Source organism: Etheostoma cragini, chromosome 4 (assembly GCF_013103735.1).
Source record: "Etheostoma cragini isolate CJK2018 chromosome 4, CSU_Ecrag_1.0, whole genome shotgun sequence".
Lineage (NCBI taxonomy): Eukaryota > Metazoa > Chordata > Actinopteri > Perciformes > Percidae > Etheostoma > Etheostoma cragini.
This window is the reverse complement of record NC_048410.1, coordinates 27986261-27999862: the sequence shown is the minus strand read 5'-3', so window position 1 is coordinate 27999862 and position 13602 is coordinate 27986261. Positions and strand designations below refer to the sequence as shown.

The 13602-nt window shown below is 40.3% G+C and overlaps 1 protein-coding gene across 2 annotated transcripts in view; it reads right to left on the bottom strand.

Moving 5' to 3' along the window:
- Positions 1 to 13293, bottom strand: part of igsf21a (immunoglobin superfamily, member 21a) — a 217678-nt gene extending 204385 nt beyond the window's left edge. For both annotated transcript variants that reach the window (XM_034868272.1, XM_034868273.1), the window contains exon 1: positions 13155 to 13293. In XM_034868272.1, coding sequence (XP_034724163.1) covers positions 13155 to 13293 — 139 coding nt within the window. The remainder of the gene's footprint in view (positions 1 to 13154) is intronic.
- Positions 13294 to 13602: the final 309 nt, after the last annotated feature.

The following is a 13602-nucleotide window of genomic DNA, read 5'->3' as shown; positions in this document are numbered from 1 at the left end:
CTGTAACAATAGTACTTTCCCTTAAATAAAAGTATCTAAATACTTCTTCCACCGCTGTTTATAATTAAGACAAAAAAAAGTGGCGATAGAAAGGATGTATTACATTTATTAGTATATAATATTGGGCACTATAAGGATTGGTCTTGTTTTTTCTTCACTGACCCATGACTTGTATGTAGTTTTAAAAACAATTCTAAAATAAGATTTTACTTCATAATCCATTAAAATATATCTCCCAATAGTCTTTATCTCAATTTCAAACAATTGAGATAACATATATGTTTAGGGAATTTAATCAGTCTCTACTGGAACACAGTTAAAAATGGAAGTGGGATTTTTTTGTCATAAGGTTATAATTCATGTTAAAAATCCAATATGTGATCATCACTATTGTGGAAAAAATATAAGTGGTCATATCCAGAATCATTTTCTGAAATGAGTCAGTAATACATGTTTATCACAGAAAAGAAAGGTAAGGTCGTTGATTTTCAACATTTTAAAAAAATGTAACATGTACTATTTTTCTTCTTGTAAAAATTGGAAATGGGTCAATTTGACCTGAATACCTTACAAGGGTTAAACAGATAAAATGGACTCCTTTCACATAAATGAAAAGGTACGTCACAAGGGCTTACTCCAAACAGATACTCAGACTATATTGCAGGGCTGAAGTACTCGTGTCCAGGCTTGGACTCTAATCCGGACTCAAGAACGCTTTTCTATGGTCTAGGGCTTGTCTAGGACTCGCTAGTAGTTTGACTCGGACTTGTCTCAGTCACTGGTCTTGCCCAATATGGCTTTTGGTCTCAACTTAGTCCAGGTGTCTTTATTAAGTTGATAATAATATTGGAGGGAAAGTGAAACCCCAAATTATTGTCTTGATACTGTCATGCATAAGACCTTTTTTTCTGTCCTGGACTCTGTCTTGACTCTGACTCAAACCTTTATGGACTCGAACCTCTTTGGACTTGCACTTAACTTGGACTTGACAAGTCCTGGTCTTGCACTTGGCTTGGACTTGACAAAGGTGGTCTTGACTACAGCCCTGCTATATTGATTCAGTGTTATGTCCCCATTTGGTTTTCCTGACATTTCAATACTGCTCCTCCTGCTAATGCAAGTCATGCTGACCCTATCCTGTTTTCTTTTAACATAACCTTGATAAACAGTGTACATAGTGTATGCTAACACCAAAAATACAAGGACAGCTGCGTTTTATCTTTTCAAACTGAGGTCACAGTGATGTAAAATAATTCCACTTCCTCAGGTCCTTTTTCCTCTTCAAAAAAAAAAAAAAGCATAAAGACAGCAAACTGCTTTCACAATGTTTTTGTGAGAAAAATTCTTTTGCACAGCCGTGTTACTCCTGGAGGCTTAAGCTCCTGTGATACACCAGGAATTCAGAGAGAAGTGTTGCATATACTGTACATATGTTGGGACACAGCAGTGGAGCAACTGTTATTACTCAGCAGCCATGTTTGAACACAATAAGCAAAAATCACATAATCCACGTTAGCATGTAGGGGAAAAACAGCATGGAGAGAATGGAGTAAAGCTGCGGATGAAAGCATGTCAAGAAATCCAATGCTTATGCCGACTACTGATTCCGAAAAAATAGAAAGGTTCTCATGTCAAAATGACATATTCATGAAAAAGATCATTTACAGATGACTGATAAGGAAACGTACAGTGTGAAACTGTTTGGAAAACTGTACACTGTAACAAATGTAACGTAGCATTTACAGTAACTTACTGTGACAATTGTCCAGCAAGTTACTGTGAATTTGTTTTACTGTAAAGGTACTGCACTTCCATTTATTTTATGTATTCATTGTAAAATACAAAACATTTAAACATAAAATAAAGTAAAATTACAGTAGCTTATTTTACCGTTTACAGTGGCTATATTGTGATTTTTTTACAGTAACGCTTGTACTACTGTAATTTTAACTGTAATGGGATTTTGTCATGTTGACAAGGTTGGTTAATTTTACAGCATTCTACTGTAAAAATCATAATGTTACTGTGAAATCTAAAGGAAATGATTATTTACAGCCATTATTTACAGTGTAGGTAACGAACCACTATGTCAGACGTTCTCTAGCCCATCTTGGGAGACCTTACTAAGCTACTCTCCTCTTTTCTCCTATCTCTGCAAACCACCAGCTGCTGAGGGAATCAAAGTTGCTTCAAACTCCCACGCAAGCCAGAGCCATCAGCAAGCCAGCCTACATCTGCGTATGAGTGATTTCAAGGGGTAGAAAGGGAAGCTGCTGTTTGAACTTCCTTGCCCCGAGCCCTAAGTTGTCGCTACTAATCACAGGCTTTATCATTTGATCATGTGGAGCATCACCGCTGGAGAATCACATGTTTTTCAGCCTTATCAGCGAAGGAAAGCACATTCCTTCCCTTTTTCCGCGTTCAATGCAAGAGTCTGTTGTGGTGGCAGTGGGGGAGGACACATTTGTTGTGATGGTTACAGATTCCGTTGCACGATTTGCATTCTGGGATATGCTTGCCCTGTGGTTGACCTCATAGGCCAGAGGCTACCAGACAATCTCCTATGCAAACCCCAAAAGATGAAGACGCCGTTAATAAATTATGCTGATGAGTTTTCCAATAACTGATTCCCTGCAAACACCATACTTCAGCTCATCCAAAATGTCAAAGAGATGATTTGGTTTCACACATTTACCTGAAAAGCAGATAGCTGGCATGTGTGCTAATGCTCAGAATATGTTATTCTTTCACATGTGGCTTATCACTGTCACAGACATTTCAGGGTGTCACGCTGTTGGGATGAACGCCTTTGAAGAACCTAAAAGCCAGAATTTCTTTCAAGATCAACACCCCCACCTCAATGTGAAAAGCAAATGCGTGCATGGTTGAGAGGTGTAAAACTGCTTCAGACCCGCTGTTGGAAAATTTGTAGCAGCGAGTGTCTGAGTTTTGTTAAATAATAGCAAAACAAGTTTATTCAGTCCCTTAAAAAAACAAATGAAAGGTTTAAGTCAAAGTTTGGATTGGATTACTTCACCAACCCTTAAGACTACAATACCAACGCAACAATGGAGGTGAATGGAATATTTTTTGGTGGTCAAAGAATTTCACAATTTGAATTGTCATGAATATTGTTTGGTACCAAAACACGGTGCCAAAAGGCACCAGATCCAACGTAAACAGTAGTAACAAGACCAAATAAGAAGGAACGTTTTCTCTCATTTCGATGCCTGGCTTTTTTTTTTTTTTTTTTTTACAGAAGCATCGCTGCACCGGACGCTACTTAACCGTTAGCTGGTAGTTAACACAATGGTTAAAATGCTGCAAGCTTCCATTTAAGTGGTTAAAGTGTGACTGTAATTCCCTGTAGAGGATTCCAACACCGGGACGTAACAGTCTGCCGTGGTCGGAAAAAAAAACCCAGACGGTGCGTTGACTTGAATCTCGCCAGCCATGTGGTGCATTTTAAGTTGTTGTTAAATACCCTTTTCCCATCTGGTGCTTGTTTTTTGTTGTTTCTTAGCAATTTCCTGGTGAAATAAGTCATTGTTAGAAGTTATTGTTATTACATCCAGCCGTTCTTTAATGTCACCAACTGTCATTTTGTGCCAATTTTTTATATTTGATATTATATATACAGTATCTATATTTTTTTTGGTTTAGGCACTGGCACCAATTTTAAAAGGATCTTTTAAAAATCGTAAAAACTTAACAAAACTTAGTTAGTGTAATAGAAATTTGCTGGTTAAACTATGATAATGATAATGAGACCTCACTGTGGAGAGAGCCTTAAAGATTCTCTTCTTTTGGTAGAAAATAAAACAAATTAAAAAAAGTTGTTAATCCCCATTTTATGATATGGATGAAATGACTGAATATAATTTTGTGTCCCTGTGTTAGTTGTTTTGTCATACTTTGGTACACAAATGTATATGTGTGGATCTCCCTTTCTGTCAAACAGGTTATATTTTCATCCTCAAAGCAGGGACATATACATAAATGTATCCAATATTTTTGTTGCAATATAGCTAACCCAATATCCTGGGTTACAGCTGCGGTTTTTAGCACGGGCATTGTGGGCAGCCGCCCAATGGCAGCATTTTTTCATCGCACATGGGGGGTGGCACAGGTATTTGAAAAAAAAAGGAAATTAAGGTGTTTCTGTTATCTATCATTTCACTGTGTAGGGATTTGGCAAATTGGCGCCCCCTGCAGCTGCAGGCGCCCCTCCTTGCTGGGAAGGTACCGTGCACATAAGCTGTGTGAGATGGGAAAGCGGAGGGGGGTGCGGGGTACAGTTCACCTTTGGTTCAAACGGGTTGCTGCTATACCGTGGGTACTCCACTATTACTAAGCACCCACAAAGCAGATCTCGGTTAAGTGTCAGTTAATCTTCTTATCTCCAATGTGAGACGTTGCGCTGTCCTGAGGTGAAACTTACTTTACTATTGCGTTAATAGGTGTTAGGGCTGGGGGGGATCAAAACAGCATGGTATCACGATATTTTCAGTGCCAATACTGTATCGATACACAGAAGCCAGCTCTTTTATTACATATGTGTTGGTTAGTTTGGCTGCTTGACAATCCCATTTTGCAGCAATACAATTAAAGTGAGATGAACAAACAGAGAAATCTTTCTTTTTAGATGAAACAGATGTTGACAAAGTCATTTGAAATTGGGAAAAACTAATGCAATATGTCGCAGAATATTGCAATATGTTTAAAATCACAATTGTGTCATATCATGACATAAGTATCGTGATGATATTGCGTTGTGAGGCCTCTGGTGATTCCCACCCCTAAAAGGCATGTGTGTTTATGCCGACCGCTTTCCATTTCCTAAGATTCTGAAATGCCATTTTTTTTTTTACTTTTTGTACCCGTGAGCACCCATAGAGAAAAAAATGAATCGGCACCTGTGTGTTTTGGTCTCCCAAACGGAACGGCCTAGACAAGGAGGCGAACAAGGGGGACAATGAGCCTTGTTGAGCTGATCACTGTCATGCATGATAAAGCTCTATTAGAGATCTACCCCCAACTTTTGGACTGCTCTCAGGATTGCACTTACTCTGCCAGTCACTGTGGCTCCAGCAGAGAGGAGCCTCTACAGTTGATCAAGTCGTACCTGAGGTCAACCATGTCCAAGGAAAGAGGGCACTGGCTCTCCATAGAACCAATCACTCCGTAGGGGAGGAGATTTCATAGGATGACACCATTGATGATTTGGCATCAAGGAAGGCCACAAAGGTCAGGTTTTTAGTTTTGATTCATAGTGCAATAGCGTAATAAGTAGATTATTTTGTTTTGGGGGGGGGGGGGGTGGAATGTAAAACTGCCACTGATGGGTCAGGAATGTCTGTTTGGATCTCAGTTGACAAAAACTTGCATTTTGAACGTGGTTGTAGGGCTGGGCAATATGGGTAAAATCACATATCACAATATTTTTGACAAAATACCTGAATATCGATACCACATCGATATTGTAGTGTTGCCTATTGGTGCTTTCACATAATAATTACATATTGAAATTTTTGATAAATAATCATCAGTAATGTGGATATAATGACTAATTGGGTAAATTCCAGTAATAGAACAGTCTGGTAAGTTCAGGAAATGACATCGCTTTACTTTAATTCAGGCTTTATAACCAGGAAAAGACAAAAGACACTCATGCCATATTACGATATCCAAAATCTAAGATGATATCTAGTCTCATGTCTCCATATTGATATAATAGACATATTTGCCCAGCTGTACGTGGTAGTGCTCCAGTGTATTAATCACTTCCTTGTGCTCCTCCTGATCGAACAATGCAGGTGAGGGAGGACGCAAGCCAACCTTTTTCAATTCAATCCAATCAAATCAAGTAATCCCTGTCATAATTATGTATTGCGCCAATATGACGTTTCACTGGCAGGTACATTACAGCATCTAAAGATATTGTTGTCTTAAGCCAAGGTCTTAAAGCTCCTCTACTTAATGATCAACTAATGAGGGACTGTGTGACACCACACAGAACTTTGGAGGTCATTTAGAGTTTTCAGTAAAAGCTATTTCATTTTTAGCTCAGTGGTCTACATGCGCCGAGCTGGTTGAAACTCTTCGACAAAAGCTGTCATTTCTGGGTCACCAACCTGTTTCAAGTATCATTATGGCTCTTTCATCACATTAAATTGGGATTTCGAGTTACAAAAGATCCACACTAAAAGTTGAGTATAACAAAAATTAGACTTTAATTGAAGATGGTCAGTGAAGGAGACAATCGGTAGTCACACACAGGTTATCTAAAGTGACTGCTGTATATGGGAAAGTGCTCAGATTTTTCTTCTTCTGTGAAGCAATTAGATGCAGCCTAGCCACCTTTGTGTGGTATTGATACTCTAATTTGGATCAAAGTATAACTCTAGTATAAGAGTTCAACCAGAGACTCAAAGCAGTTTTGTGTTGCATGCTATTGGGTCCATGTGATCTGCACTTAAATTTTTTTAAATAAGTTACCACCTGAAATAAACGAATTAATTGTTATGTTTTTCTACAAATTTCAAAACTCCTCACTTTCTTGAACTTGCTGTCACATCCCAGGTGTCAGTAGAATACATAATGATGCTATCAGCTGCAGAGGATAGTGTGATATTAAATTGTACACAGCATCAATTTTGAGCCAGGGTTGGTCTAGGAGAACAAAAATAGTCAAGAAATGAGTCATAAGCAAAAAATCAACAAATAGATCAAACAGCTGCATTGTACTTTCAGCGACCTCCAGTGTTAATAAACCCCTGGCATTAACAGCACATACGGTAAGCTGAAAAAAAAATGCATGTATACATGTATATAAATAGTCACAAAGACTGACTGACCATTCAAAGAACAGCAGAGCAAAACAATGACAACCGCTTCTAATCTGAGCATAATCATTTTATATAACTGCTGAAAGCTGCAGTGCTCATGCAAAGCCTGGTGATTGTTAGATTGTGGCTTAACCATAACCCATTTCCCAGCCAGCAACTCTTCTCACTTCCTGTGACCAGCCGTCAGTAGCCGACAGTCACAACGCACCGGAAACCATCACATGTAACAGAGATCCAGTGGCTGATAAATCTGTCAACATTGCTTTGATCCACAAATTACCAGCCAACCTGCATACATACATACATACATACATACATACATACATACATAGAGGACTGTGGACTGACTTAAGATATTATCGTAGATGCTTCACATCAGCAGTGGAACAGAAGGCTTAAAATAATCATGTGCCGAAAGAATACATACTGTTTTTAATCTTTAACAAAAGGTTATTAACAGAGTCAAACATAAAGGCTACGATGCAGTGATGAGGACTCAAGTCTCTGGACTCAACTTGGACTCGTGCACTGATGACTTGGACTCGATAATTTAAGACATTGGACTCGGACATTTACAAATTAGGACTTAGAATTTGTTTGACTACTTTGATGCAAGTAGGTAGTAATGAAGTAGTCGAGTCCTGGACTCAGACTCAAGTCACTATTCTCTTGACTTGTGACTCCACTTGGACTTGCACACCGGTGACTTAGAATTGAGGATTAATGAAATTAGATTTGAGCATTCCTTAAATAGGACTCGGACGTTTGATGGCGTTTCTGACTACTTTTGTGTGTAATAGGCAGGGATAGAGTACTCGAGACCTGGACTTGAGTTGCTCTTCTCTGGATTTGTGACTAAACTTGGACTCATGCACTGATGACTTGGACTCGATAATTTAAGACATTAGGCTTGAACATTCACGAAATAGGACTTAGGATTTGTTTCTGACTGCTTTGATGTTTAGTAGGCAGAAATGAAGTACTTGAGTCCCGGACTCGGACTCAAGTCACTATTCTCTTGACTTGTGACTCCACATGGAGTTGAACACCAGTGACTGGGACTCAAGGATTGATGAAATCGGATTTGAGCATTCATTAAATAGGACTTGGAAGTTTGATGAAGTTTCTGACTACTTCATCGAAATAGGACTTAGAATTGGATTATGTTTCTGACTACTGGACTTGTGACTCAACTTGGACTCATGCACTGTTGAGTTGGACTCGAGAATTTATAAAATCGGACTTGAGCATTCATGAAATAGGACTCGAAATTGGACAAGACGCTATTCTCTGGAATCGACTCAGAATCAAACTCAGGTACTGGCGAGTCAAAAATAGGACTCGACTCAGACTATTCTTTGGGGTCTTGGACTGGAACACTGAGGACTGGAGACTTGACTATGACTCGACAGATGGCGACTGACTACAACACTGCTACAGTGAGTCTCTTGCAGGCATGTCATGTTTAGCTGCCACTCAAGGATTTTACACCCAACCACCTGTGGCTGTTATGTCATATATATGTCTATATTGACTCCTCTTTATGCATTTTAACCCTTGTGTTGTCCTCTCAGGTCAAAACTGAAAATCATAATTATTTTTCGGCTTTTTTGACAGTTTTTTGATGCGTTTGATATGCTTTTTTAAATCATTTTTTAATGCGCTTTTTCAAAATTGTCTTCATTTTTGTAACATACCATCAGAATACTGTACACATCACTAACACCAATACACCATCACTACTTTTACTCTATTTTCTTTTTCACATCAATGGTCAAGAAACCTCATTAATATATGCAATTATATCATTATTTGGGGGAAAGAAAACACCCAAAATTCAATAAAGTAGTGATCTGATCCTTGGTTTAACTTACAAGAAGTGTTATACGGAACCATGCATATAATATTTGGACAATTTGGATGAAAGAATCTCAAATCTCTGATGTAGGAACTTTTAAAAAGGGGTCAGATTTGAACCCAGGGTTAACTGCAGTAACTCAAGCAACCACAACAGTGCATTGTACAGAGCTGTTTAAGTCAGTTTCACATAATGATCACTATACTTTTTTTACACAGCTGAATGTAGATTATTTTGCTCCTTATCCCTGTAATATTCCTACCTGATGCTACTGGCAGCAACTCACAAGAGCCTGTCTGTCCCATTTTCTGATCTACATAAAATCAGAGTGTCTTGTACTTTACTGCATTGCTCTTGGAAACTGCGTGCAGCTGTTCAAACCTGAACCTAAAGCAGTTCTCACTCATTTGGATTTAGCCTAGCACATGCAAGGACTGCCCAAAAAAGGTTTGCTTTTATTCAAATTGGAAAATCCTCGAAACACAAAATACAAATCAGCATCTGAGTGAAGGTGCATAATTGATTGCAATGGACGGCAAAATGTTTACTTGCTGTGAGAGTGAAAAAAAAATAAAAAAAGAGGGTTCTTATTCATGAGGCTTTCAAGAAAAGCATTATCCTCAGTGAAAATTATGCAGACGGACATATCTAGTAATGTGGAGAAAGAGACTCTAAAAAGCGAAAGGGAAATAAGATCCAGCATTAGAGATACTTTGATTTCTATTAGGTTAGACGGATCTGTAAAAATGGTCTCGGGCAGAAGATGAATATGAGTGGAAAAGCCAAGCCAACTGCTCTCGCCAGAGAAAAAGTGTCAAAAAGCTGACATTTGCTCTAATTTCAATTCAATCCTTAACACTCGTATCCGTAGTTTCCAATCTCTTAGAGAAATCTCTTTAGCCATGTGAAGCAAGTCTTCCCTAAATGGCGATGTATCTCAGACAGTAATACCACCTTGTGCCAACTTATTAGAAATGTCGCACATGAAGTCAGTAAGGACAATAAAAGTATCAAGCTACCCTACACAACACCTAACGGTAACCTAAAAGCACGCACCTCGTACTGTATACCCATAAAAAATGCAGAGAAAAGCAGCGCATCACTTCTAACTGAACCTTGGAAAAATAACAATATTTCTTCCCAATTAAAATCGTAGGGCGTTTGGGGGGTCATAATTTCCCAACAACAAGAACTCATAACAAAACCTAACACAGAACTATAAAGGTATCTCTTGAACAGCAGCAAGTGATCTCAGAGCAGCCAATGTGATTAGTAAAGTCTTGGTGGACCTATTGATCATCTGTATTTGCGAAAACAAGCAAATGAGCACATTTCCCAGCACTTCAAGCCTTAAACTAAGAAAAAACACCCAACAAGGTCAAACCAAGTGTGGAAGTACCTTGGGTTTGCTGTGATGTGTCACATGAGATATCACAAAGATAGCAGCAGTAGTTTGCCCTGGTCCAAATGAAAGGATACTACAGATTGGTACAACCACAGAAACATAACAGAACGTGTGTACAAAATTAAGAAAACTAGTAATCAACACAGAATAAATATTCTACTAGCCAGCAGATGGTTAGCCTAGCTTGGAACCAAGATTGAAAACAAATTGTACAAATGTACAAATTGGTGTTTTATGGGTTTAATGAGTATTTCTTGGCTGGAAGCTATATTCTAATTTCCTAAAGTGTTGTTGTCACCATGAGGTTTACCAGCAAAAAACTCCAGGAAGTCGCTGCTCTTGGCCGACACAGGTTCCCATTTCGCTTTTTACGCTCAAGCTATAAGATGTTTATTAGTGATCTTAAGAGGTTATGACAGGCCGATTTTGAGAGATTTCAGAGTGTATTACCTTCAGACAGTGGTTTCCCCCTGCGGTCAGTCCAACATAATCTAAGATAAGTGTCTGCTGGCTGTAGCCGACAGAAATGAAAGTGGTATTGATCGGTTTGCTTGACTATCCGCAAAGAAGCGAATAAGCATATTTTCCCAAAAATGTCAGACAGTGTATTTAACCAACAGCATGCGTGGTCAGGATTCTCGGCAATGTTAGCCGTTTCCAACATGAAGTAGTCCTCGTCAATCCAGGATCCAATGCTTTTTCCTTGGATTGAATTGAATTTCTATATCAGTGTTTGGGCCCACAGAGTAAGCACTCTGGTGGGATCAATTCTTATAGCGGTGTGTCTGTACTGATGTGGTAAAAATCAATTAGGTGTAACAGGTGCACTGGAGGCTGAAGACACACACCATGGTGTTGACATGCACTGGGAACATACACGGACATCCCGTTCAGTCAGGGTATCAACATATGTACACATAATATACCAAAGATTTGTTTGTATTATACATTGCATCTCAAAGGAAAGTCTAGATTGTTTTGTGTACACATACAGAAGGTCTATTGTTAGAATATGTAACTCCTGGAAAAGCCTACAGGCAGCCACGGAATATGTAGCCCGCACTTGAAAAAGTGACTCAGGGACATGCTTCACAGCCAAAAAGAAACCCAGAATCAGTGAATTCTACTGGCTGCGGCTAGCTTGAAGGCCCAGCGTGCACACGTGCTGGGACCAAGTTTGTCAAGCTAGAACGCATCCGGCGGACAGCGACGATGGCGCGTGGGCTTCTAGGTAACTGAATGAGATACTGCGAGCGGCGGGGCTGGAAGTATTTTTGCTGACATGGAAGAAACGGCTGGGGTAAAAAATAAAAATGCATGACATTTCAGGACAGGGATGACAGTGGAGTCACTGACCATGGGCCTTTCTCTTCGGGGAACAAAATCTATCTTAAGACACTGGTGCATACATTGAAAAAGAGGGATTTTGTCATAACACACACACACACACACACACACACACACAGAATAAGAAATTGTATACTGGTAAGAATTGAAAGTGATATCCAGACAGCAGATGCTGTAGTTAATATAGAGAATACCACTCAGGGGATGGGAATAACAGACAATAAAGGTTAAGTCCTAAGGTGTATCCACAGGATAAATCTGTTGTTTTTTTACCTTTCACTGTTTGCTTACATAGCAATCTACGTGGACCAAAGTACTCAAAGCTAGTGTGATGATTTGCATCACTGAGGTAGTCCTAAATGCTTCGGCCTGTGTGTAGTTCAGAGTCATCTGAGCAGGGCCGACCCAGAGGCATTTTATCACTTATGTTAAACCCAACTGGCATAACGATTTCCTATAAGGGTCAGCGGAGGTCAGAAACACTTGAAAACAACAGAGAATCCGGAGTTAACAGCGCGGGGTTAACAGGTTAGTCCGGAAGGTGTGCGGCTCTGATGTCATAGCCGGGACTGAACTCTCCTCTGAAGTCAAACAACACAATGGTACCACCGGTGCCAGAGTGTGTGTGTGTGTGTGTCTAACTCCAGCAGAATGAAAAGCAGCCTTACATGCTCTTACTAGAGTCCTCAGTAAAGGATGCTTGCAGTGCAGTCTTGTAATGAAAGCCCTGAATGCATCACGCCATGTAGAAAACTAACTGCAAAATGACTCATTTCATCATCTATGAGGACAAGGGAACATCTTTAAATTACTGCCACCAGGTCCTGATGTGTTGGACAATACTGGCTTCTATTTAAAAAAACTGCAGTCCTCAGTCCTCTCATCACTGCCTCACGAAATAGAAAAAAAACAATCCTGTAGACTAGAATACAGCCTGATACATGTTTTAGGACGCGCGTATCTTCTTTTTCCGATCCAAATTCGCTTTAACGAGACATGTTTTCCGTCCTCTAACATTTCAAAACGCGAGGACAGAGAGAAAAAACGAGCGATGCCACCGCTGTGCGGATCGGATTGTAGCCTAAGGACAGCAGGAATCTGCACTGCAAAAAAAAAAAAAAGGACTTTTATGTCTTTCAAGGCAACAACTTTAACATCTGCTGAGCCCGTGCGGGCGCTATCTGATGTGCGAAAGCCACGATGACCAGGACGCACAGAAGTGCGCTTTGGTGCGCGCGCGCGTGTGCGTGCGTGTGCGTGTGCGTGTGTGTGTTGTTCAGAAGTAGTCATGCTTGCTGGTTGCAATAGTCAATGCAGACGATGTATTAAGTTATGGGGACTTGATCCATAACCAGGCCGCATGGTAACCATCTTCTTGCATCTTTTGATGCGCGCACACACCCACACGCACACACACACACACACACACACACGCACGCACATGCACTGTGCAACCTGAACTGGATCCGACCATAATTCACCGATTTGTCTCTTACATGACTTGGCTGGCGCGGATGGGGAAAGTTGGCACGAGGCGAGCGTGGCACCACCCGGGTTAACGGCCAGTGAGCATTTCACTGTCACTCACACACGACACGCTCAACTCATTGGCAGTTCTAGGCTACTGTTGGACCCCACGCATGGATCGCAGTGTGCTGTGTGAAAAATGATATGACAGACAGAGGGTCGGACTCACCGACGGCTAAATCCAGTAGATCCGCGCACAGGAGCAAGCACAACGAGAAGACGGTCATCTTTCCCTTATTTTGCAGTAAATCCCAAACTCCATTTGCGTTCACATGCTCTCCGGGTCTCGGCTGTGTAATCCCCACCATTCCAGAGGTATGCGATTGAAAGGTGCCCCCAAACTATTCATGATACCAGCTCAAGTCTGAGTGGAGAAACCGGAGAAGTTGACAGTGAACACGGCATTCAGAGCGCTGAAATCGAGCATCAGATAATAATAATAATAATAATAACGATAATAAGAAAAAAGACTAAATAAACGGAGTGTTCTTTTTGCCCTCCCGGTTCCAACAATAGGGAGATGCGCTGAGCCGCGGAGCAGAGATAGGCTCTGGGAAAAAACGGAGGGGTTTGGATGAAAATGTCTCTCTCTCTCTCTCTCTCTCTCTTTCCCTCTC